The sequence below is a fragment of the Rissa tridactyla genome, chromosome 8, assembly GCF_028500815.1.
Source record: "Rissa tridactyla isolate bRisTri1 chromosome 8, bRisTri1.patW.cur.20221130, whole genome shotgun sequence".
Classification (NCBI taxonomy): domain Eukaryota; kingdom Metazoa; phylum Chordata; class Aves; order Charadriiformes; family Laridae; genus Rissa; species Rissa tridactyla.
In genome coordinates, this window is record NC_071473.1 from 9,583,359 (window position 1) to 9,608,941 (window position 25,583).

Here is a 25,583-nt window from a genome sequence, read left to right on the forward strand (position 1 = left end):
CCACGCGCCGGTTAGCTGAAGGCGGGCAAACGGCAGACGCCGATTGGTTGCTGGCGGCCGGCGGCGGAGCGCTGGTTGGCTGGTGCTGGGCGCGGCCCCGTCGCCCTTGCCCCGAGGAGCGGCGTTGGACGGCTCCGGCTGCGGCCCGGGGGGCGCCGCTGCCGCCATGTTGTGCCACGGTGAGGGCCCGCTGAGCTCCCTCACGGTGCTGCTGGTGGCCGTGCTGGCGCTCAGCCGCAGCCCGGCGCTGGCCTGCCTGCTGACGGCCGGCCTCTACCTGGTGCTGCACCTCTTCAGCCTGGAGCCCGCCCCGCCTCAGAGCGCCCAGCGCGTCCTCCGGCCCCGCGGCGCCGCCGCCCGCATCGCCCACCGCGGCGGCGCGCACGACGCGCCCGAGAACACGTTGGCGGCCATCCGACAGGTCAGCCCGGCGGGGACTCACCGTGACCATGCCCGCCGTCCCTCCCCGAGCCCCTCCGAGCCCGGCCGGGCTCGGAGCCGTGGCCGTGACCCGGGGGACGCTGGGGGCGCGTTTAACACGCCCAGCCGCTAAGGGACCTGCGAGGCCCGCGGCGAGGTTAGAGGCGTGAGGCAAAGCTGGCAAATGTAGAGACAGAGAGGGCGCCTCGGGGAGCCCGTCTCCCCTGGGCCCGGTGAGTGGGGGGCTGAAATCGGCGGGCAGTAATGGAAACCTGCGGGTTATGTTTGGAAATCTGCCTTTATAGCAGGCATCAAGCCCCTGTTACCCCGAGTAACTCCAGCTTCTTCCGACTTGCCGCAGGAAGCTGTATTGCTTGTCAGTCCTTCATCCCTAAGCAGATTCAGAACAGTTTGATCAGATCTGAGACCTTCTGAGGGAACTGTATTATGTCGCTGGTGCTGATGGATATTTTAGCAGTGTAGCAATAATGAAATACTGTATTCTGCTGATGTTGCAACAGAATATGGAGAGCGGGCAGCAGGTTAGTAACAGGCCGTTTGCTTTTTAAGCCTTGAAGATCTGTAATGAGAATCCACAGTTATGGGAAAATTTGATATTGCAGGAACTTCACTGTGTACAGCCCTGCTATGAAACTTACTGCTGCCTCATCTGGGAGGCATCACGGTGCAGCCAGGATTCAAAATCTGTTTCTGCGAATCATTTGAAATTGTGATCAGCAGTCTCTCAGATGCAGTGTATCTGTGATGATGAGATGTTGCTGCTCTGATGATTTCTTACCTTTGGGCAAGGCAGAGCTCTTTGTGTTGTTAAATTCTGAAGCTGCACAATAGAGATCCTCACTTGGCAGATTACCTCTAGTGCATTCCTGGCATTTGCCTTTCTAGTGCATTGGCCCTTTTCTCTGGAGGGCATTTGGCCTTCAGAACAATTCACCTTGCTTGCAGTTCACTCAGGTGCTTTTCTGAGGCATTCCTGGGAAAGAGCCAGGGCAGGAGCAAGATGTATGAAGTGTTCTAAGGCAGCCCAGCAGCTTATTGCTCTCTGATATGAGGATTCCTCAGATAGGAGTCAGGATTTGCCTACATACATCTGCTGTTTAAGTACAAGCATGGTAAGTGGTGCCTCTGGGAAGTTTTGTATTTACTGTGTATGGTGGATCAACCGTACTGCACATGAATGGCGAATCTAACTCTTAAAGGAAATACTGCACCTGTGTTCCTATAAAAAAAGGGATGATAGCTTTTCCTTGTGCAAGAAAAGACTTTATGCTCTGATGGCCTGCTCTGATTCCAAGTGCTAATCTATAAGTTATCTAAACTGTAGGCGTTTTCTTCCCTTCCATTTTAGAAAGTAACATAATTTAAGGACTCGGGAGTTATTAGACCAGAAGGAGAGAGCAGGATTCTTTTCTGCATTTTATCCTGAAACAATCCCAATCACAAGACGGAGACATTATTGCTATGGTGTTATCTGTAAAATAGATTGTATACTTCCAGTTGATCTACAAAGGCTTCTTACAATAACTTGGATGAAACCTACTTTGTTCTTCAGATCAAACTTATTGAAAAGAAAATTAATAGTTTGGTTTTTTTACCAGAATACAAACTAATTATAGCCATACCTATACTAAGCCTATAAAGCTGTATGTTATGTATGTGATTTTTTTTTTTATATTTTTTTTTTCAAGGCAGCTGAAAATGGAGCAATGGGTGTCGAGCTGGATCTTGAATTTACTGCAGATGGTGTTCCCATTCTGATGCATGATGAAACAGTAGAAAGGACAACGGATGGGTCTGGAAGATTGTGTGACTTGACTTTTGATGAAATTAGGAGGCTTAATCCATCTGCAAAACATTGGCTAGGGTAAATGAGCTATTGCTATTCTGAAACTACTGTTTCAATAATGAAAATAAAACATTCGTGATAAACAAAATCATTGATTTGATCTGTCACTGAGGAAAATTTTTGTAAATTTAAAACTTAGTCCCATATGTTACTTCTCATTTGATTTTTGAAGCGTTGAGACTCTCCTTACCCATCCTTGCAATAGGAACAGTGAAGCAGAGTCAAGATAACTGTCTTTCAAGGACAAAATCCACAGGCACCTAATGTCAAACAGGTTAATCTCTACATAAGCTTCCCCTAAACAGACTGCAGAACACTAAAGATACTGGGAGTTTTACAATGTGTCAAAATTGGCTTGAGTAGTTACTAAGAAAATTCACTTTATTCACATATATTTCTTGACTGATTGTGTCTTGGGGATTTTGTGATTTTTACAATTCCTAAACATCAGGATTATACTGTTGAAAAGGAGCTAGGCACGTTTCCTGGGCAGTCTCAGGTAGGAGCTGTGACCCCAGTGGCTGATTAGGTCCTTTCCAGTGGTGTGTAGGGGAAAGCATTTTTATACATTACTAGCATTTTTATAACAATGCAACTTCTACAGTATCATAATTGAATCTGTTACAGAGGAAGAACTTTCAGTGTGTGTTCCTTGTATTTCTGAGATGCTGCATTAGGGATTTCCAGACTTTTGTAAATGCACCACCTGTGAGTCTATGGTACAATTAGCATCTTCCCTGTCTGTTACTGGAAAGGTGATCACCACCTGAGCCACTCGGCGAGAGCTTCCACATCTGCAGATACTGCTGGTCAGCTGTTGTTCACTGTCGCCTTATCAGGAATAATTTATTGATGTGTGAAGCTGCTTCTCCTACATCCTCGGCTCGTCTTGCTTATCCTGCCAGGATCTGCATTTCTGGCTCAGGGCTAGGGAGTGCAGCCAGAGCAGGGTGAAGTGGGTGGGCAGGTGGTCAGCAGTTGGGTCTGAATGCTTATTTGTGGTCATTGAGGAAGGAGATGAAGAACTGAGGTTAGTGTTTCAGTGTGGGACATAGGGTCAGTGAGCATCGGATTAGACCTTGAATTTGCAAGGCTATTAATTGTCTGGTGGGTGCTGGGGGAGGAGGAGCTGTGCATGTATCCCTCCACCTGTGCAGCCTTTTGCTGCGTGAGAGACCCACCGCTGCCATTGCTCGTGGTGCTTAATCCCACCTCTAATACTAGTGTATCAGCAAACTATGTTCAGGAATCCCTAGGAAACAGCTCTGTGTAGTTGAGGATGTGTATGCTTGTGTGTGCACGTGTGCGTATCTTGACTGCATTCCAGTGAGGAGTTCTCTGTTTCCACAGGAACAAATTCCAGGGTGAAAAGGTACCAACTCTGAGAGAAGCGGTTGTGGAGTCTATGCATCACAATCTTATAATCTACTTCGATGTCAAAGGCCATGCAAATCAGGTACAGCTTCCTGTACTGAGGCACCTTCCTTCACCCCTTCTTTGAGTTTCTAACCTGCTGCTCTTGTTCTCGAACTGTAAGTGTGGTACAGTCCCTTCTCTAACATGAATGAGACTGGGTCTGCTATTTGTGTCACATCCAAAGTTGGGCTGTCAAAGCAAAGACAACATGTTTCTTCATCCCATTCCATCGTGCTGGGAGGCTGCAACTTAAAATTAGCGTGAGAGTCATGTGAGTGTAGAGCTCGGCTCACAGCACCTCCATGAAACAAAACAAAGTGAATTCCCTGTCTGTGCTGAGGGGAGCTCGTATCTCATCTTCAGCCTCCAACTAGGGATCCTGCTTGTCTATAATTTGCATTAAAGTGTATTTCAAATACCGAGAATGCTACTCATTGCTGTAAACAGAATGAGGAAAAGGACTTTTGCTGCAAGAAACAAAATGTCATTTCTGTGTTAATGGTATAAACAAGATGCTGTTTTCGTTCTCCCCCCTTTCCATTTCAATCTTCTTACACAAAACAGGAAAGTATTTTTAAAGGGGATTAGTCTAAAATGACTTTGCAGTGTGAAGTAAATATGAGTGTATGTATAAATATAACATCTGTGTGTATCTCTAATCGGCAGGCAGTTGACGCCCTAAAACAACTCTACCTGGAATTTCCACGTTTGTATAACAGCAGCGTAGTCTGTTCTTTCATGCCAGATGTTGTTTATAAGGTGATGTTTCCTAAAAGTTTATTTTGGATTTTTTTTAGTTCTGTCTGGGAATTTCAGTAAGATATACAACTCCCAGTTCCGGATTACTTTTGGGTTGTTAAAATTGCCAAGACTTTTTTTAAAAAATGAAGCATAAATCATAAGTCTCCTGCATAATCTTATTAGATCACTCTGTGCTCATTAGATGCAGGTGTGAGTCTACAGCAGTTCCCTCCATTCTGAAACCCATGTAGAAAAAAGTGCGTTGCTCTTGCAGTTGGCATGTGGCCAGGTATCTGCATGCAAGGTCCCTGTTAAATAAACCTCATATTTTGATGTAAATGTAGACTATTCTTAAAGCTCTTTCCTAACTCTCATTGCCAAGTCCATTTACTATGTACTTTATTCCATTGCCTGACTGTTAGGCAAATTTTTTTTTAACATAAGAGCAGTTGCTTATTTGATATGTTTTAAACAAAAAACAGTAAAACATCATAAGCAGCTTTCTAAAAGAAAGAATCTGGGGTTGGGAGAGGGAGAAGGATTCTGGTAGAGCTGCAAGTGCAAGCTAGCACTCTGTATCTAGTGCTCTAGCAGTTTATATCGCTTTTGTACGAATTACAGTCTTTTCTCCTTGATCTTCCAGATGAGACAAGCTGACAGAAATGTTGTAACAGCACTAACACACAGGCCTTGGCATCTGAGTCACCTGGGAGATGGGACACCCCGGTTCAGTTCCTCCTGGAAACATTATTTGTATATGACGATGGACGTCATTCTAGACTGGAGCCTGCACAGTTTCTTGTGGCGGTTGTGTGGAGTTTCAGGTTTCCTCATACAGAAAAATTTTGTTTCTCAGTAAGTGTTAAAGCTTGCTAATGTATCAGGAGGCAATATCCTTCCATTAGTATATCAGGGTGGAGTTAATATAGTATATATTAATCAATATGTTCCATTTAGTGTTGTGTAAGTTTGTTTAGATAGTTTCTTTACTGCATGCTATTTTATTATTTTAAGCTTTTATCTTTTCAATCTGTTTTTATCTTATGTTAGATCCTAAGCTTAGTCGCAAAGGGGAAGTGCTGTTCTTGCCTGTTTACAGTAACAAAACACACAAAGATGATGTTGCAAAAGATGACACTATACTGATGTAAGACTAAAACTCAGTTGTAGCCTCAGCACAGTCTGCCTTAAATATGGTAGTGCTGGCCTTCCTCTGACGGTGCCTGTTCCTTGCAGAGAGTACGTGAGGCACTGGTCTTCAAATGGAATTCAAGTGGTTGCCTGGACAGTGAACACATTTGCCGAAAAAAGCTACTACGAAACTGTCCTTGAATCCAGCTACATCACTGACAGCTTGGTGGAAGACTGTGATCCGCATTACTAGACCTGTGCGCTGTAGACACTCACCAACCCAAATAAACAATCTTACTCGGGCAGGTCTGAATCATCATCGAGGGGGTATCCACTGGCGCAGCGGGCACCGCTAACAACAGTTCTGCGAGAAGGAAGAGCAGTAGTTTTCTTCTGCTGTATGTCACATCTCTAATGCAGAAAACCCCTCTGGGCAGCACTGGACAAAGCTGAGGTACAGCCGCTCGCAGGCTGAGGAGATGGCACTGCGATGTAAGGGGATCAGTTCTGATGAGCTAACTGGGCCATGCCCTCTGTCTGCAGGTTGCTTTATAATTCTCAGACTATTCTTTTATTTCATTTAAGTCTTGGTTATAAAGTTATTATCAGCAATTTTGGGTGGCAAAATTTAAAATGGTACCTTGATTTTAGTGATTTAAACAGCCTGTTCTCCAACAGTGTAATAATTCGAGGTTGATTTATGGCATCTTAAAAACATCTACATTACTGTTCTCAAAACAGAACCTGAAAATAATGGTGCCAAAATAGAGGGTGAGTATATTTCCCTTCTACTGCATGGAAAGGTGGCGGTGCTGCGTCTTGACAAGGAAAAGAAAGCTAACTTTCCATGTTCAATGTGAAGACTAGGAGAATTAATGAATAAAACTTGAGTATCTTCTTACCTTCCAAACTTTTTAAGAGAACCAAGGGAGGATGGAAGATTATGTCTTCTAATGATACAGCACATGAATGTATTTATTTTTAAAAGAAAGCTATATATTGAGTGCTGTTAGTGGTAGAACAAATAGAGCTGAAATGTCTTCTTACTTTGCTTGTTTGCATGATTGAAGGGCACTCACAAGGGTATGTGAGAAACTGGAATCCAGATTTCACTTGAAATCAAAAGAGCGTGCAGTTACAATAAACACACATCTGATAGCTCATGGCTATGGCATTCTTTATCAGCTGTGCACCAGCAGATTGGTGTAAGATGTCAAAATTACTGCAGATTGCTGCTACTTTTTCTAGCAAGTAAACCCTGAGATGTTCTCACAGGTACCATCAAGGTGCTAGGAACAATTTTGGTTCTGCTCTGGCAGGAGCTGGTGGTTAGAGAAAAATGTCAATGATCAGCAAGATCAGAAAACTCCTGCGTAGCCAGCCCTAACATAAACTACACTCCTTTTTTCCCTGTATCTTAAGCTATGTCTAAGCACAAAGAGCAGTTAGGAGGGGGTTTTTCCTGTCACGATGATGGCAGCCTCTTCTGGTCGTGTCACTCATCCACCCTGCACTGCAGAACCAACAGTCTTGGTCGTCTCGTGCACATCCTGTGTCAAGCGTACATTACACACTCACCCCCCTTCTGTCCAGCCATCTCATGAATGCTGTCACCTCTGCCTTTCTGGCTGTGTTCTACAGGTGCTCCCCGGGCGGCCAGCAGAAGACCAAGTGGCCCATCGTGGCAAATGGCCCTTGCTCCAAAGGTCCGTTTTTTGTTACTGCTTGAGTTGCTGGCACTGAGTCTCCCCCTCAGTGCGAACACCAGGGACATATTCAATACTCACAGCCAGACATGCAGAAAAACATCATAAAATTGAATCTCTGGTCTCACATTGTGTGTAAAGTTCATCCTTTTTCTGTACCTTTGGTGTCTGGTTTTAGGTTGTCCTTAAATTATGAGCGTGAGGAAAAGATGTGCCTCTTTCCTAAGGCATTTTTATGTCCTAAGCAACAAGGGAGGAATAAATGAGGCAGCAATAGAAAATTGTCTAAAGAAAAAAAAATATCATCATGGCAAAGTTGTGGCTCTGAATAAAAAGAAGCTGCATCAAGTGCCTCAAAGTCATATATGATTAAAAAAAATCCCTCAATTTTGTGACTTCCAATCTATCCTTTACTGGAAGAGATGTGTAAATTTTCTGTTTACAAGCACCAGTTTACACAGATGAGAATTTTGATAAGTAGTCACTCGTAAAAAAGAGTTCTGATAACTTTTAGCATCAAAGCTAATAAACTGAAAAAGTGGCTCAGAAGCTTAGCCTGGCTCACACGAGCTACTTTGCAGCCATTAAAATGTCTGCCATTAAAACCAACAGCACTTCAATTTCCTTCTATTTTTATTTCACCAATGCGACACTTTTTATTTAGATAAAAGCAGTTTGAATAATACATCTTATATAAAAATATTTTTAGACTAAAATTTTTATTTACAATTACGCACAAGTTTTCTTATGACCAGCTGTGGAGGAGCCCCTCACTGTATCGAGGTAAGGGCCAGTCCTGGGGCAAGGCCGACTGACACCAAGGTATCACTGTTTCAGACACAACCCAAATACGCAGGGTATTTCCTTTCATAATAACAAGTTGCAGTTGGGATGCATTTTGCGATCTGTTCTATTTATTTTTTTTCCATTTAGGGGTAAAAAAAAAAAATAATGTTTGAATTGTTCTTTCAGTCATTAGTGCAAATGAGCGTTGCGTTCTGCAGAACATCAGTCAACAACTTACATTCATTATTGATTTTGCCTGCTCACGGTCGAAAATACTTGTCATCATCTTCTTCTTCCCACAGAGCTGCTTCTCTAGCACGCAGCGCCAGCACCACCGCTGCAGACATGCCTGGGCTGCTGCTGGGCTGGGGCGGCTCCGCGCCTGGTTTTCACAGAGGAAATAACGGTAACTGTGCTGGTCGGTGTAGGGACCACCCCCGTTAAAAAGCCCCACGCTATTTAAGTGTCTCATCTGTCCAGTACTTGGAATGAAGTTACATGTTTGTGTAAACCAGCAATAGTTCAAGCTACCACGCAAGTTTCCAGAGATTTTTTTATTCCAGACACACAATGTCCTAGAGACTCTACATCATTAATAACCTCTTCTGAGATTCACACCAAGATGTGAAATATATCTCTAATGTGATGTAATACTCTTGCCTGTGGCTGCTCCCATAAGACAAAGCGGCCCATTTACCCACAGAAACCCAACTCTGCTATACAGAAGCTTGTGATCAGTCTTCAGAAGTCACTGTCACCATCGCAACAAGCTACCAATAAGCATGTCCTATAGAAAGTGTTTACCCCAGAAACCTGGTCTTTTTGTTTTCTCTTTATACAAGATGCTAAAATTCTGTGTCTCTTACATCAACCTGTTACATGCTGTGTCTGGACTCCAGCAAACATTTTTACTGAGATGAGCTAAGAGCCACCTTCCGTGTTTAGCATTTGGTGCTTACCTGGTGGGAGGCCAGTCCCCCTCAGGATCCCGGCGGAATATGGATACTGAAAACAAAATTCACAAGTAGATTTAGGTCAATGTTTCCCTCGTGTGCCTGTTGTCTTGTATTCAAAAATTTACCAGTTACCTGTAAAAAACCCTGCTCTCCAGATCCTAACCAGGTCTGTGAGTATGACAGTTCCAACAGCTATTCTGATTACATTTGGTACCTGTTCAAGTCAATCTTTAAAATTATTTCTATAGATCCAGGATGACCTCTTTGTTCAACATACACCCATTGTCTATATCCTGCCCCACGTTCTATATAGGGAAATCTAGCAGAGACTTCTTTTTTTTGACCATCTCACCTCATCGTAGGATGCATTTTGATTTTGGTCAAATGCCCTTCCTGGGTAGTCTGGTGCTTGCTGTGCAGGTTGCCTGGACGGGTGGTATGAAGAAGAGCTTCTCTGAAAGACAGAATATTTGGCATCAGCAGGACTATATTCTGGCTTCCAGTCATGACCTTTCTGGTCAGTGCTACTCACAACCAAGGCTATTGGCCTTGTTTTAGGGAGACGGCTCTTCTACTAGATCCACAATGAGATTCTTCTGGCATCTCCTTTTGAAATCTGACCTTAACAACTACGAGAATATCCACATTTTGCAGGCTATCAAACCCTCCCAGTTGTGACCCTGAACTCAGCCACAGAGTTGTCTAGTGTCTGAAAATTCCCAGCACACGGAAAATGCCCATTCACTTTAATCTCCCCTCTTACAGTCAACATTTATTTATATTTATTTATATTATCACCAGTATATAGGTCAAAGAGTTTTCACTCAACCCAAATGAAAACACTGCACAGCAAAATATGTGCACATTTTAACACTGATTTGATGTCTCAGCAGGCAGGAGTGACTTGAAAAATAAATTCAAGTTTAAGATGTTAGATGTCTATTTTGATGTTGTATGGGATTTAAAATGAGGTTAGGTCAAAGCACTCAGTTTTACCTCAGCTGAAAAGATTGGGTGGGGAGGCAGAAAGCATAAACCCCTAGGGAAATCCAGAGTCAGGGGCAGAAGGCAGCCGCCTCCTTAGTCCAGGCAAAGTTCAAATGCGGCCGAACCCTTTAGTGACCATCACTGCCCTCCTAGATTAGGAATGTTTTCTTGCAGTTTCATAATCATAAATAATATCTAATGAGGCTAAAGGACTTTTCTATAAGCTTCCCAGGTTAAATTCCAGTCTGGAGCAAATAGTTCGGGAATTTCCACGGTATACTTTTGCTGTCTGGAGTTAACTAGTAATCAACCAACTTAGGTGAAGTTTTAAATACAGACAGATCCCCAGTCGGCAGCCTATTTGCAAGGCCAGAGGAACCCCAGGAAACCCCCGAGCAAGCCATTAAAACAGCAATATCTGAACTATCAAACTGACCTGCTGGTCTTGTCCTCTTGGTGCAGATGGGGTTTGGTTTTCCCTTTGCTTTGTCCGAAGTATTTCAAGTAAAAGCATTTTATCTTTTCCTTCCTATGGGCAAGACACATTTGATCATTAGCTGGAATGGACTAATCATTCTTGAGAGGCTCAAGGCCTAGGAATAACCATTGACCAGAATAATCATTGTAATTGCTTTTATTCTGAAATAATCTGTCTACAGACAGCACAGCTTGAAAGTAAAATTATTTTGCAACAACACTATTTGCGAGTTAAGTTTCCATGCAATTCACATGGGGAAGGGCTCCCACCCTCCCTTGAACTGTCATAGGAAAAGCAGATTACAGCTCCACAATAGCAGGATGAGACAATCAAAAAGGAAGCCAAATTTTTAAAAAGATAAAGCTGAAAGCCAAACTTACATTAAGAATTTGCTTATGTAAGAGTTTGGTCACGGTTTTTCTTCCTTTTATTATTTGCCAGTAAAGATAAGTAATAATTCTAAAAAAAAATAAAAAAATACCAACATATGAGCACTCATACCCATGAGTATTTCCTCCTAGTCATTGCCTAAGCAGAAAGTTATTTTTATTTTATCCATTAAAAGAGACATCTACACATTATCTATACATGCATATATACACATATATACACAGATACATGTATGTATATAATTATACAAGGAACGTCAAACTCATGAAATGGCTTAAGACATTCTCTTGGAAGATTTATGGACTTGTATTCAGATGAGAGGTGCAAGTCAGTCAACAACACAAGGTGCCTTTTAGATAACAAATAGGAACCTAATGCTCTTATCCAACTTTGTGTCATTTGCTTAGACACATGCCTGGACTGTAAATCCCAGCACTGAACGCTCATTGCTCCCAGGCCACTCCTGGTCCCACTAGAATGAGCGGGAACTTCTTTTGTGAGAACGGGTTTGGGCTCTGAGGTGTGCATTGCCCATGCTAGAAATATCAAGCAGTACAGCTACATCATCAACCCCTACTAGTGGGCACATAGTTTAACATGCATAGTTTTGCCAAAATAATTTCCTTCTGCTGAGGGCACAGCGTGTGAATTTACCCGAGATTAGCTGGAAGCAGGCTGCGACCCATTTACTAGCATTTCCCCACACAGTGTGCTCACTTCACCGTGCTGCTTGTGCACTACCATGCCCGTCCACCACAGGTAGTTCAGCTATTCCTGACATGGTATCATCTCCTCTAATGACTCCACTGATGAGAAATGGTCAGAAAAGACTAAGCAACCAGCTCCCAAACTTTTTTATGTCACTCAGGGTCCCAGTATAGATCTGGCCTGTACTCCCTGTGCTTGTGAGAGCTTGCTCTTTCCCTATGGATTTATTCCGTATGGAGGACAAATGGGGGGGACACACCCTAAAAGCAGCAATTTGTCCTGACAAATCTACGTGGCATGTTCCCTTTGCTCATGTTCCTAAAGCTAAGTGTGCCAGCGGTAACAACATCTGGAGCCGAGGCAGCAGTAAACTAGAAATAGTCAGTCAAAAGCAGCGTATCCTAGATTAGCACAAAGCTGGTTTGTGAAGAGCTTTGGCATCCTAACATAAAAAGTATAGGCTTTATAACCTCTTTATGTACTTCAAATACATGAATTTCCAATATATTAACTATTTCTGATGTTTTAAAATGCACTTTGCATTTTTTTTTTAGAATGAAAAATGGCTATGTCATAGCCGTTTTTTTTCCACTTCAGGTCCTTTTCCAGTGCTTTTCATTATCAGGTACTTACAGGGCAACAGTGGAGAGGATGAAGTAGAAAAGTACACTCGTAATTAAGTTATGGTAGATCCACACTACCCATTTTGAGGCAGTGTAATTTTCCAGTATTTTTATCCACTTGGAGACTGCAGCGTACATAGAAGGCAAACCTCTGAAAGGACCACATTCTTCTGAAGGTTTTAACCTGAAAGTGTGAGAAAACAGTTACTTAAAGCTTTGTATATTAACCAGTGATTTAGTTAATATTGTGATTTTGTACATCAAGGTGCTCGTTAGTTTGCTATAGCCCTCTGCTCTCTTCGGACCCTCAGGGAACTTCCACGAGCTCTGTTTCATTTTTAACTTGGGCCACTCTCCAGCCATTAAATGCCCACCCCAGACTATGCAGTGGGAGACAAGAGACGGGGCTGCAATGGATCAGTACCAAGCCCTGTAAATGTAACAAATCAATCACTATAGCACAAGCTACAGCAAATTGTAAGTCTGGATTGTCACAGTTTCACCACAGGTGCTTAAGGGAACCATCATTTCACCTCGCCTTTGAGGACAGGAGTCACTTACAGATTCTCAGAACCAACACGGTGCAGTGAAATAAGACAGCCTGCAGCAAGAATGAATGTTTTTAGGTGGATTGAAATAGGAGAGTGTTGTTCGCTTCGAAATGGAACCACTCCCAACAGTCTGAAATTCCCACTTACCATCTGGAAATGTTTGCTCTGAAATATTTCATCCCACCTGGTTTCATGTGTAGCAACCCATCTTACTAAATATTGAAATCCTGTGGCTCAGAATTGCCAAGAAAAAGAAAAGGGGTATCCATGCTGCCATCCTTACTGTGACCAGAATAACATGCGCATAAACAAAGTAGCTTTAAAATACTCGTAACAATCAAGATGCGTTATTGCAGAGGTCAGCATACCCTGTAAAAAGAGCCTTTGAAGTTCGTAAATAATTCAGAAGTTGACCTCAGTTGAGTTTCCCCACTGCAGACCCATTATGGCCTATAACATAACTCCAGGAACTAGGACTAGGTTGCAGAAACTTTTAAGGAGGAGGAAAAGCCAAAGCTCCTGTGCCATTTAAATAGGAACCCAAAACATCAAAGTAACTTTGTTTCTCCTCCTTCTTATGGGACAAGTTACTGCATTAACCACATTCTTGCAAATTCACTAAGCATGTCTTGTTTTCAGAACACAGAACATCTCATGAACATCTGAAACCTTCCATTAGCAGTTAATATAGCTTTGTCTACAGAAAAACACAGATTCCTCTGCCTGGTATCATGTCACACAGCACAACGTAGTAGGCTTGAATGCCAGTGCTCTTCCATACCTCCAGACAGTGACTCCAATGACAGACAGGACTCCAACAAAGGAAGGGAAAAACAGCAGGAATGTGAAGGATGTTGTCATTTGAGCAGTTCTCCAGACTTTGCGAGGGGGTTGGCAATTCATCATCAGACTGACCTTTCAAGAGATAAAGGTAAACTGACTCTTTACCTGCCACTTCAACTCCGTTTAAGTCAATCCCACTGAAACTGCTGGCAGCAATTGCTGGAATAGCATCTACCAAAAGTTTCAAAAAACTTATTTTATATGAATTTAATAGATAAACTGTAGTTTTCTAAAACTTCAAGAATATAGTCTTTAAATTGTAAGAGATAAAACGAGGTTCTGATGGGTTCTTCAGGACTCTGTTGGGTAGAGTTTCCTTTTGTAGCATACGCAAACCCACTGTTGAGGGAAGTTTGAATCAATCTTTCTAGCTATAGCTTTGTTTTTCTACATTCAACACTATAAACTGTTCAATGACCCAACAAACAATCTCTCATCTAGTCATACTATCAAGACAAAGAATTATGAAAAGAGGAAATTTCCATCATGATCTTTAGCTGAGTCACCCCGATTACACTGGGAAACTTTGGGGGGAACCGCTGATGAGTAAGCAGGAAGCCAAAGTCACAGCCCCAGGCTGAGTGTCTATATGACACATACACTTGTACACCATTAATTCCCAGCCTTTAATTTTGCTACTTGATTCTCTCCCCTCTCTAACTACGCTCTTAACCCCTCCTATAACCCTTCCACACTTTTCACCCTCTCAAGTTTTACAGGTTTGGAACTCAAGGGCGTGCATCTAAATTGTGCTCCTTTAAAGCACACACCCCACCCCCCAGTCAACCAAACTGCTCCCCTAAATGCAAAACCACAGGCAAAAGCCTCCAGACAAAACCAGCATTTTAACACTATAAATTCTGCCCAGATTTCAAATAGTGTAAGTTTATGATGAATACATGTAAAGCCTGTTACCTTTTTCACATAAAATACTATAGAAAATGATATCATCTGGATACCAGGCAGCAGAGGTGAGAAGAGGATACCAATCCTACAAGAAAGAATTTATAAAAGAAAAGTCTTCACTACTGACCACACAGCTCTCAGTGCACTGAAAGTAGAAAATATCATATTAACTTCATACAAAGCTAGTGCTTGTCTATTTGGAAATGTAATTATATCAACATTGATCCTGTAACAGTAAGCCAACCTTTAAAAATACGCAACTTCAAACATATGTATCTATATACGTATCTGCAAAACTCTCTTATAATTGGAGGAACATACTCGTTCTTAGAAATAAGGCATGTTTTCCAGGGTTTAATACTGAGACTATTTCAACAGGAACATCATTCCAGTGGGGAAGTAAACAAAACTCTAGGATGTTCCTTTTATGGGTTTTCCCAGACCAGGTAGCCACAGCGTAACACTACTGACTGAAGTTATTGTTATTACCTGCATAATTACAAAGAGAACTGGCAAGTCACAACCCTTACAAAGGTACTTCATGTGTCATCTCTCAGGCATTTTTCCTGTTCTTTCCCCCACGATGGGAAGCACCCAGAAATGTCTGTATAAGGACATTCCGTGCTATTGCTAACTGCAAATGAAGTTTTGGCCATAAACGTAACACTTACCAGGTCAAAGTCTGTGCATAGATCAAATCTAAAACATTTCGTCCAATATCAAATTCTGGCAGCCCCAGGCTCACACAGACTGTAGTTCCAATAATTCTGGTAGGAAAAAAACAAACCCCAGCACAGTAGCACTTGCTAAGTGATAAATACCTTTGTAGAAATCTCTACAAATGACCTCCTGAATACAAGCATCAATATCAAATTATTCAGGGGCTGCATTAGCCACACATCACACAAAGCAGCCACAGCTCATTGATTAGACAGCACATAAAAAATGAAACAGAATTTGGCAAAAGCAGATTCCCGTAACACACAGCAGAACTGAAATAAGACCTTGGATATTTTTCATGCAACTCAAAAGAAAAAAAAAAAAAGAAAAAAAAAGAGGAAAAAAAAAAAAGATTTGTAACTATCAGAAAAGTATGCTCATGCTTAAACAGCTGAAATGGCAAGTTGTCTCAGAACAAAACTGTAACAGCTTTTCAGTGCCCGAGTCCTGAGAATTTTCAGCCTCAATCAAAAAAGTGAATCTTGTAGACTGATACTCTTAATATATCTTAAAGTATATCCTACTTCAAACCAACTGAGGTTGTAAGTAGCTGACACACAGGTAAGAAAGTACTTGGAGGATTCCTACTGAGGATTAACAATCCCTTTTTATCACCTCATTTTTCCTGAGTTGGGGAGATTCAGTTTCTGCTTGTTGTAGCAAGAACAATAAAGATTTTGGTAACTATCCCATCTTGCCTTAAATACAGGTCTTGGTACCACCTTATCAGCTGCATCATCGACAATGTTTCAGGGCGTTACTCTGAACACATACAAATAAATACAAGCAATTGTACTTTTAATCTTTCACAGCTGTAAACGGGGTGCTCTTGCGCAGTTTAGTGGAGGACATTCATCACAGCTGACACTGCACTTTGGTACTGGACCTTTTGCTGGGAGGTGGTTTCCTATCTGAACAGGATGAGAACAGGAGGATTAAAGTACACTGGCAAGAGTTATGGAGGGAAAGTCTTCAAAGGCTTCTTAATGTTTTTTTGTGTTAATTTAACTTAAAGTTAACAAAGTCCTACCTTGTAAACCAGTCTTGTTCACATCATGTGCAAAGGGCAAACAATAGATCTCCTACACAAGTATGGCAAGCACTTAAATACTCTACTACCTTAAGTCATAAATAACGTTTGGCAATAGGAAGGTACACACAGCAGATGTCAGAAGTAAATTACTTATTGCTTACTTGCTCATGTTCAGTTACTCAATACTTTCTCACCATGCTGCAGAACTCCATGCTCGAGAGTCATATTACATCCTTAACAAGACTGATTAAAATCAGATTTTAAACTTCTGTGCACTCTGTAGAGTGAAAAAAACTAAGAGGAAAAAAATTACAGGGGGACATAGCAAAGAAAGCCAGCAGCGTGCCTGTCCATACGCAGAAAAGCAAGGTTTTCTACTTGAGATGCTTGGTCCTTTGTCACCCCATTCAGGAGATCCATGGGAGTACAGTGTGCCTTCCTCCCTGCCTGCGTCTCCATCTCCAAAGGGAAAAAGGACACATTGGGAGGGCGGAACGGTACACACTTTGACTTCCTCCTAAGAAGGAGCTGCAATGTACACAAGGCATGTACCCAGAGACTAATCCTGCTAGAGACAACTAAAGCAGCATGCCACAGCCATGCTTCTGTTGGACTTTTCCTTTTCTCACATTGGAAAAAAAGACCACGTCTTTGGTTAGTGAATAAAAATAATATTAGAAAAGTAGTACTCACCTTCGTAAAAACTCTCCAAAGAAAGAGCCAAGCAAACAAAATATGAAGTCAACTAAAACAAGACGATAGATATCTTGGCCAACCAATGTTTCCCAGCACTTTAAAAAGTAGAAAGAAAAAAAGAAAGCGTATCCAGAAGTCAAAAATCATGTGATTCTAACATTGTTCCCAAATGCTTGGGCATCTGAAACTTGAGCTACAGATCAAAGATTTGCTAACAGCCTAACTAATCATAGTCAACTTCTCATTGAACAATGCTGCAAACCAGCTGAGACCTGAGCTGGGCGATTCATTTTTTTCCCACAGTTCATTTCTCTAATGATGGTAGTAAAAAAATGTTGGGGGAGGCGGGGGGGAAATTCAGTTTTCCAAGACACTACGTGTACTTCTCTTTGCTGGAGCAAGCCTCTTATCAAAGTGGTTCCTAACCTGGCATTGTAAGTCAAAGATTTGTATAATTTTGGAACTTTACCTGTGACTCTGATGCAGACACAATGTTAGTCCAGTAGTAGCACAGGATTCCAACAATTGATATTTTCAGGACAATATTTCTATAAAGAAAAAGTAACAGTAACTGCACTGGAGCTGGTCCATAAGCTCGCTGGAGGGAATGATGGCAGGATGACCGCTGGTTACACTTTATTACCTCCTCTTACAACAACAATAGCACTGCAGGGTGCCAGGACCAACAGGAGCTCTCCTCTGAGCTCTGGTGCAGCATTATTCTATTGTCCTGGCAGAGGGGAGCTGGGCATGACAACCTTGGCACGCACCTCTGCTACACAGGCTGGTGGTTGGGTGTCTGAGCTCCACAGGGGAGGAAGGTCTGAAGGGCACCAGGGGTTACACGGTGTTAATTCCAGGCATCTGTATTTAAGTAAGACCTCCTCTTTCCCCTTCCTTTCTCTAGGGGCCAACAGCCCAGGGGCCACCTAGGGCAGCTACAAACAAAACTAAGCCCAATGTCACAGTGTGCCTAATTGAGAGGGAAAAACCATACCCCATCCTCATGCAGAGATGTAACGCTCCAGAAGGTTCACAGAAGATAAACAAAACATGGAGGGAAGAGTGTACCTTTGGAGAATACGATTTCTCCTCCATAGCTCCCTACTGTCCACCACACCACCTAGACACAGCCTGCTGTCAAAAAGATGAGTCAGACAACTTCAGGCAAAAAGCACTAAGAGGTGGTAGCAACAAATACCTGGTAATAGTGATGTATATGTGGTGTCCAGGAGTCCGAAATTTCTCAAGGTGTCCAAGCCACGAGTAGAAGAATGGGATGAATGCGTTGAGGAGAGATGCAACAACAGGTAGCACCAACATGGCAGCTTGGCTCTCTAGGTCATTTTTATGCCCTTTCACAAACAGCTTAGAGAGGAAAAACAAAAAAATCAAACAAACAAACTAAAAAAAAAACTAGAGCGCCTTAATCAAAATGCTGCTGCAAGTTGTTTCCAGAGGAAAGACACCTGGCACACCTCCCTGTACGTTCTCAGGTTAGAGACTATCATGTTTTACAGGCCATGCCCAGCAGCACAGTAACCCTCTCCCCTTCCCCTGCATTAAAGGGGAGCAAGGGTGGGAGCCCCAGCTTAAATGCAGCCCCTAGGCAAAGGAGAGGCAGGCCTTGCTGAGGCTGCTTCTTGCCGTTTCTGTCAAGGTCAGCAGCCGCACTATCCCTAAGCTAGCCATGAGCCCAGCAAGCAGCTGCTGGGGTGAGAGGGGAGATTTGCTCAGACCCCTCAGGTTCTGCATTCTTGTCATGGTTCCCATGGTGCAAGTCGTTGCAAACCAGCTTTTTAGGTACAGCAGCATTTGTGTTTGCCTTGGCAGAAACAACAGCTATGCTTCCCTATGGTCCTAGTGGTGAACAGACCACTGCTTGCATTCAGTGTGAGATACCCATGTGGAAAAACGCACCTCCAAAACCAGACTGCAAAATCTGTCTTTACCTTTAGGTTATTAATGGAGAGGAAGTAAACACCAGCACAAGCAGCTACTGCTGTTCCCAGGGAAGCAATCCAAGAAACAAGATGAATTACAATACGAACAACTCTCTCTGTTGCAGAAAAATTTAGAACTTCTCTGTTTACTTCAGTGAGGTCTTCCTGGAAGGAAACAATTCTTAATGAAGAATTCCTTAGTCAACAGCATCAAGCAAAACTTGTTTCAAGTAGCTACTTGAGAGACTGAATGAAAGATTTTTTCTCTAGAAGACAGGCAGAGTAATATTCTGAGAACATTTACTGGACAATTTTGTGTTCCTACCCTAAAAGTCTTTTCTTGATGGTTACACTGTATTTTGCAGATAATATATTACAAGCCTGCCTTTTTGTTTACAAAATGGTTAAATAGCAGGAAGGAAAGCCAGAATAAATATTCTGTTTGGCAAATATTTAATAGTCACAGGGACTCATTCAGTAGAACAGAAGCATACAAATATTTATATGTAGCTTAAAGTGAGAAGAAAAGCAAGTAGCTAAGCCAACTCCAGGAGTTCAAACCTGATGAAACTTAGCAGTCGGGAAGACTTAAGTCTCTTAGAAACAGGACTAGCATGCTTCAGTCATTCTGCCAGAGACTTATGTGCATACACAAATTCGTACGCATAAATAAGCCTCTGGCACATTGACTCATGCTTGCTAGTTTTGTACCTTTCTACCTTTTTGTATATCCTGTGTTTTGTACCTTTATTTGTGTGCTGAGATTCTTTTGTTTCAGCTTCACAGCTTTTTCGTTAGTTATATTGAAGTCCCAAGTGCAGAGAAGTTTACTAGCTTTTCCAGAGTATGTCTGAGGGTTAACGAAGTTCCTGCAGAAGGATTTTGCCATGCTGTAATGAAAATAAAATTCATGAGATGCATAATGGCGAAATATATCAAGTCTGTATAGCAGGGCAAGAAGCGAAATTTGTTAGTTTTTCTATCCTGTCCCAGGGCTACAGGACCTATGTCAGAGCATGTCACATAAGACAACATGGTAAATAAACTTTAATGTAAGAAACAACTCTCACATTTCCTTCTCCTAGTTGTTGCTGACAACCTTTACTTCTGGAAGGCCACATCAATACCAGAAGATATTAGGAGCAAGAGCTACAAAAGGGGCATCATGATATTCACTGGTTTGAACTGGGATTCTCTGCATTTTCCTTAATATTTTGTGATTATTCTTCATTTGTCTAATAAAGGTTTGATTTCTGGAGACTGTCTTTTGAGCAGAAACTTCTACTTAAACTCTACACCTGGAAATAAGGACTTACAGAAAAAGACTCAGGTAATTGCTACTGCCAACCATTGACAGGGTGGGTTTTTTGTTGTTGGCTTCTTGGTTGTTTTTTTTTTTTTTCTTTTTCCCCTTAATATAAGTGAAATAAGAATATATAGTTAGCTTACCTGAACAACAAGATAAGAAAACAGATGACAAAATATATTCCAACGGTGAAAATATAGGCCAGCTGCATGTTGTAAGATGGACCATTCTCTATTTTACTGATTGTTGCATTGGTGTAAAAGCCATAGTAGAGTACTGTTTGTTGAAAATAACCCTGAAAAGATACAGGCATCATTCAGAATGTTTGCTATCACCTGCATATGGTGGGAAGTATCATCACCTGAAGTGCAATTAATTGAAGTGGGAGCTGTCCTATTCCCTACTGTGAAATCACAGGCGTGATTACCGTTCTAAGTATCAGGCCCGTTGTTTTCCTTTTATCAGCTAATATCTTCCATAGTTTAGAGAGCTTCTAGAGATATAACAATGACTTGTATCCTGCTTAAGATTCACGTGGGATGGTCATGAGCATTCAATACCTTTGCAGAATTTGTTTTTTTCTGAAAATTCATGAAGAGGGAAAGCTTAATTGCTTCTTTCTTAGGAGCAAGGTTCTGTACTGACAAATTGCATCAACTATGAAGGGAACCAGGAAGGAAGCACATGACATTCAACACTCGAGTTACTACATTATAGCTGAACTCCTGCAATGGGGACTGTACTTTGCAAGATTAAACAGCATTACTACAAAACACAGCAATTTAAAAGCAATTTTAGAAGGAAAAGGCTGACTGACACCTTTCCACTTTAAAAATACCTCCTCAACTAAGCATCAGTAAAGAGCAGAGTCTCAGAGTCTTGTTTATTAACTAGAGAAATCCTTTAACAACAATAAAATTGACATTTTTTTTTACACCAAAGACAGAAGAAGAAAAAAAAAAAAAGAGTAAGTAGTCTTCTCAGATCACTTAGTTGATGAATACTAGTAGAGTTAAAGCAGTGCAAAAATCGTCCTTTAGAAACAGCCTGGGACTTTATTCCCTGAATGTAAAGATCTGTACACAATGAAAAGATCCGCCTGTTTACAGGCCCCACTGAGTTCAGCGGGTTGCCACAGGAAGATCTGTGTGCTCCCTGGAAGAATAAAACTTTAGAAATAAGCAAAATTCACAGGATCACATATGGAAGTCTGCACTGTAGTTTCAGAGGAAAATTAGCGTGCGAAAAATGTTGTGTTGAAGACTATTGTAGCTATCTCTAGAAGGTCTGGCTTCCTTTCTGTCTCTTCCACTGCTTTCTGAAAGAGCGATGAAAGTCTTGAAATATTGCTGAACACAGCAACCATTTGCAGTGAAACAAATACATGAGAACAAGTTCCATTCATCTCTCTCTGAGTCAATGTTTGTTGCAGCTTCTTTTTCAAATATTGTTTCTAGTCACATAAATTTCTAAATCCACCTCTTAATAAGAAACACTAACTTTTTTGCTCTGTTCTGAATTTTTAAAGTAGATCTGTTTCAAACAGTACCAACACAAATCTGTCGTTACATACTTACAGCTCCAGTGAACAGCTCCAGACCCGTGAATGAAAGGTTATTTGGTTCTGCTGCAACAAACTGAGGGACTGTGATGAAACTGAAGTTTATGAGGAATGAGAAGATGTTGAAAGTTAGCAGCCACTTCAAGAAAATAAAATAGGAAAGGACACTTGTTCCAAACTCAGCACCAATGATCTTCAGAGTCTTGTGCCAAAACCGCAGTAGGTGAAAATATTCGGACAAGGTATTTCCAAATCGCTGAAATGACTGAAGTGCAAAAGAGAATAAACAGATGAACCATCTTAAATAGGACTGAAATTCACATAAAAAGGCCTCACATTTTTTACAGTTCTATTTTGATGATAAGAACAGATTTCCCCTGCTACATGCACCATAGGATGCCTAACTGGTATTCCTAAGTGCTACCACACTGCAAGTTGTTATTAACGAACACTGAAGCAATTAATTGGCTCTTTGGTAAGTAACATAAAGGAAGATAGCAGATACCTCTGGAGACAGTGATAATATTGCAGCTAAAGTGTTTTACTCTATTGTGACTGACAGAAGTTTGACACTTACCACTGCTGCTCCCTGCAGACACTGTGTACAGCCGGAAAACTGAGTACTGTGGTGCCTTGACTTTTTTGTTACCTCTTTAAGAACTTTATTCCTGTGGAAGAGCAGGGCAAGGGGTGACAAGCATTATAGTAATAAAAACAAGAAGCCAAAGAAGCTGCTCCAAGTACAGTTTCACATGTGCACATAAACAGAGTTAATAAAACATGGAGATGTTCTGCTGGTTCTTTCTCTATTAGCTGACACCAAGGTTCTTGTCCATCCTATGGCAGCATGTTCTAACCCCTCCACTAACTCATTCTGGGAATAAAATTTAAATATATTCTGTGAGGAGACGAAAGGATAGTCTCTTCTCCGTTTTCAATGGCCAAGGTTCCTTTGAAAAGAAGTCTCAAGTCATCATTCATCATCAAGTCTCAAGGCCTTGATATTCTGTTTTATATTACCATGAGAGATTCTTCTCACCCAGAGAAAGTACAACAAACCACCTTTAAATTATTTCCCTTTGCAGGGTGCTGACTTTTAAAAAGTGCATTAAAAAGTACTTTCAGTTCTTTCAAAGTGACAACCCAAAGCTGAGCAGATGGCAAACACACATATTTGATAGCTAGATGCAGAAAGCATAGTGTTTGTAAAGCTAAACAGATAAACTTTCATTTTTACCTGATCTCTCTCTTTTTTTTCATGGTCTCTGGCATCTTCTGGATTGCTTTAATCCTTTCACTGGTGGACATAGTTGCAAGATTTCCAACTAAAACTTCCTCTGCATAAAACCCATGAAAAATCCAAATTTTGGGATAATAATACAGTAATTTTTATATGAAATCTGAAATTGATATAATAACATTCCCCATTCACACTGCTACCAAGGTGTCGCAAGCTCTGAGACTTAATAATACTCCCCAGAATATCCTTGGCACCATCAGTACTCTAATACAGATCTAAGTAAGTAGTACAATACTGAATGTTAAAAAATAAACATCATTTGTCTGATACTTGCTTAATGTTAACACAAAGAGCCCCAATATTAAGGAAAACAAAATACTGACAAACTCCAAGTTTCTGGTCTATTGCTTGATCACTGTTTGACAGTTATATTTCTATGATGCTACGTATTGACCTGAAAGCTAATTTTTCTTTTATTTATTCTATAATTACAGTTGATACTAGTGCTCAAACTTAGCACTACCTATGAAATAGACAGAACTGTATTAGTTGAAAATCAGGCTGGTTTTGCAAAATTGTAATTTGATGCTAATTCCAGACACAGTGGCTGAAAACAATCCATTATCTGGTCAAACAAATTCTAATAAAGAGTTTGTCTTTTCTTTCTACAATTTAACACATACTCACACTGCACTGTGCTTCATTTATCATGGGATTTTAGTGCGCTAGTAAAGTATAAAAGATTAATCACTAGTGTTAACACAAAATGAAGCTGTTCCCATAACCACAGAAAGACTGTACATGAAATTCTAGTGATAAACCAAGAATAGTACCAACCACACCATCCTTGTGCAATATGCTATTTAATATCAAACCACTTATCTAAACTCCTACCTTCTTTGCGCACTGGATCTGTTTCAAACAGGGTGGAAGAAGTCATGAAGATCTCATCAGGTGGTCTTCTGTGGCGTCTCCGAATAAAGCCATCTAAATAACACGCACTACTTAGTAAGCCCAGACACTCCTGAGAAACTGACTTAAGAAATTCAAATTCTACTTTCAGAGAAACAAAAGTATACCCTTCAATGTCACTACCTACGTGCAAACATATATTCCCTCAGTCACTTCTTTCCTTGTTACGCTTGACAACCGTGTGCAATTTTTCAGATACATGCTAGAAAACAGATACTGAGCCCAGTCTTCAGCTGTCATGGAAAACCTTGTCATTTAACCCATTCAGAAATGTGCACATTGACTGTTCAAGACTTTCAGCCTAGAAGACAGGTCCTTTCTTTAAAAATCCTTCCACTGACTTCAGAGGGATTGCTTTAGAATCACACTTAATCTTGCTGAATAAGTTATATGTACCAGACTCCCATTTTCCTGGGGTCAAAATGCAACTGTTCTCTCAACCTTCTTTCATCCAATTATTCAACCGTGGGTGACTATATTCCTTAAATGCATCTGCCTTCCAGCTATGGAGCAGATGAGTTTAGCCACAGCTTTCCTTGCCTCGCCTTCCCTGTAAGCTAACGGCCAGTCTGTGCAATGTCCCCCTTTTCACCTCAACCGTCTGTGTGGAAGGCCCCAACTGACACATGCACTTGTCAGTTAATGCACATGGTGCAGACTCCTTCACCATATTTACTATTTAGATCTAACGGTCACCTGATGTTAGTGTCATTTTCACTTTAAGCCAACTTTCTTTGTAACAATTAAAGAAAAACAGAAAAAGAAAAGCACACGTGCCTCCTTGCGGAGGTACTTCCTGAACCTTCAGCACCCAGACATTTATCCTCTAGTTGATTGTGTTGGAAATGCACTCTCTCCTTCCTATCAGGAATTAAAAGCCATGTATGACAGTTAATGTTTGGAAATGTCCTATTTCTCTGGTGACTCATGGACCGAGGCATTTTCAGGTACCAATAAAATCATTGCTTTTTAATACAAACAGAGGATTTTGCCAAATCAGATCTTAATTTACAGAGCATGTTCTTAGAGATGAAAAAGAGAAAAAAAACCTAAGAATCCCTCACTTTGGGGGCACAAGAGAGATGGTTTTTTCAATGCATCTAGGTAACAAATCCAGAAGAGAACTCTTAATTACATTCCAGAAGCAGCAGACGGGAACTTGAACTGATTGCAACAGAAAAATTACATGATATGGGAAAAACAGTTCCTACCCAGAACATGAGCAATAAACTACTATGCTAGCCTAAAAGAGAACCCAGATTATACTATTCCAGACCCCCTGTATTTTAATGAATGTAAATCTCTAATTAGTATTATAGTCTAGAATTTACATGGAGACAACGTAGTGAAAAATTCACTAAAGATAGTCTGAAAAATACATCCTGTCCTCCCCTTATTTCCTCTTACAATTATTCTCTTTAGATAACTGTGTAAGTTTGTTTTACGCTGGTGCACTTATAGGCAGTTTGGGTTAAAAGGGGTAGGCATTATATCTTTCATTGCTCAAGAAATAAAGATAATTACCTGCAGAAAGATACTGAAAAATTCAGCTACAACTATGTAGGACAGTAAAAGATTCATGATTCCTTTTATTACATGAAGA

General features: G+C 41.2%; 2 protein-coding genes across 8 annotated transcripts in view; one reads left to right on the forward strand and one right to left on the reverse strand.

Annotated features, from left to right (window-relative positions):
- The first annotated feature begins 98 nt into the window (after window positions 1-98).
- On the forward strand, window positions 99-7,950 carry GDE1 (glycerophosphodiester phosphodiesterase 1). Of its 3 annotated transcripts, none has more exons than XM_054211581.1 (6): window positions 99-421; window positions 2,130-2,305; window positions 3,638-3,743; window positions 4,370-4,462; window positions 5,088-5,299; window positions 5,681-7,950. In XM_054211581.1, the coding sequence occupies exons 1-6, from the start codon at window positions 167-169 to the stop codon at window positions 5,826-5,828; spliced, it is 990 nt and encodes a 329-aa protein (XP_054067556.1). In that variant the 5' UTR covers window positions 99-166; the 3' UTR covers window positions 5,829-7,950. The 3 variants fall into 3 exon arrangements, with proteins under 3 accessions (XP_054067556.1, XP_054067557.1, XP_054067558.1); XM_054211583.1 differs by having other exon boundaries at window positions 288-421; window positions 2,134-2,305; XM_054211582.1 differs by lacking the exon at window positions 4,370-4,462.
- Window positions 7,951-7,998: 48 nt separating this feature from the next.
- TMC5 (transmembrane channel like 5) overlaps window positions 7,999-25,583 on the reverse strand; it is a 31,348-nt gene continuing 13,763 nt past the window's right edge. For 4 of the 5 annotated variants that reach the window (XM_054211577.1, XM_054211578.1, XM_054211576.1 and 1 more), the window contains 19 exons: window positions 23,903-23,995; window positions 23,006-23,105; window positions 22,346-22,436; window positions 21,785-22,033; window positions 20,351-20,502; window positions 19,647-19,791; window positions 18,911-19,066; window positions 18,160-18,326; window positions 17,428-17,506; window positions 16,956-17,053; window positions 15,181-15,276; window positions 14,519-14,594; window positions 13,542-13,675; window positions 12,220-12,393; window positions 10,869-10,947; window positions 10,447-10,539; window positions 9,376-9,477; window positions 9,027-9,072; window positions 8,000-8,449 (listed from right to left, as the gene is read on the reverse strand). In XM_054211577.1, coding sequence (XP_054067552.1) covers window positions 8,328-8,449; window positions 9,027-9,072; window positions 9,376-9,477; window positions 10,447-10,539; window positions 10,869-10,947; window positions 12,220-12,393; window positions 13,542-13,675; window positions 14,519-14,594; window positions 15,181-15,276; window positions 16,956-17,053; window positions 17,428-17,506; window positions 18,160-18,326; window positions 18,911-19,066; window positions 19,647-19,791; window positions 20,351-20,502; window positions 21,785-22,033; window positions 22,346-22,436; window positions 23,006-23,105; window positions 23,903-23,995 — 2,252 coding nt within the window. In that variant the 3' untranslated portion in view covers window positions 8,000-8,327. Of the gene's footprint in view, window positions 8,450-9,026; window positions 9,073-9,375; window positions 9,478-10,446; window positions 10,540-10,868; window positions 10,948-12,219; window positions 12,394-13,541; window positions 13,676-14,518; window positions 14,595-15,180; window positions 15,277-16,955; window positions 17,054-17,427; window positions 17,507-18,159; window positions 18,327-18,910; window positions 19,067-19,646; window positions 19,792-20,350; window positions 20,503-21,784; window positions 22,034-22,345; window positions 22,437-23,005; window positions 23,106-23,902; window positions 23,996-25,583 lie in introns of all 5 variants that reach the window. The other variant, XM_054211579.1, reaches the window with a different exon arrangement.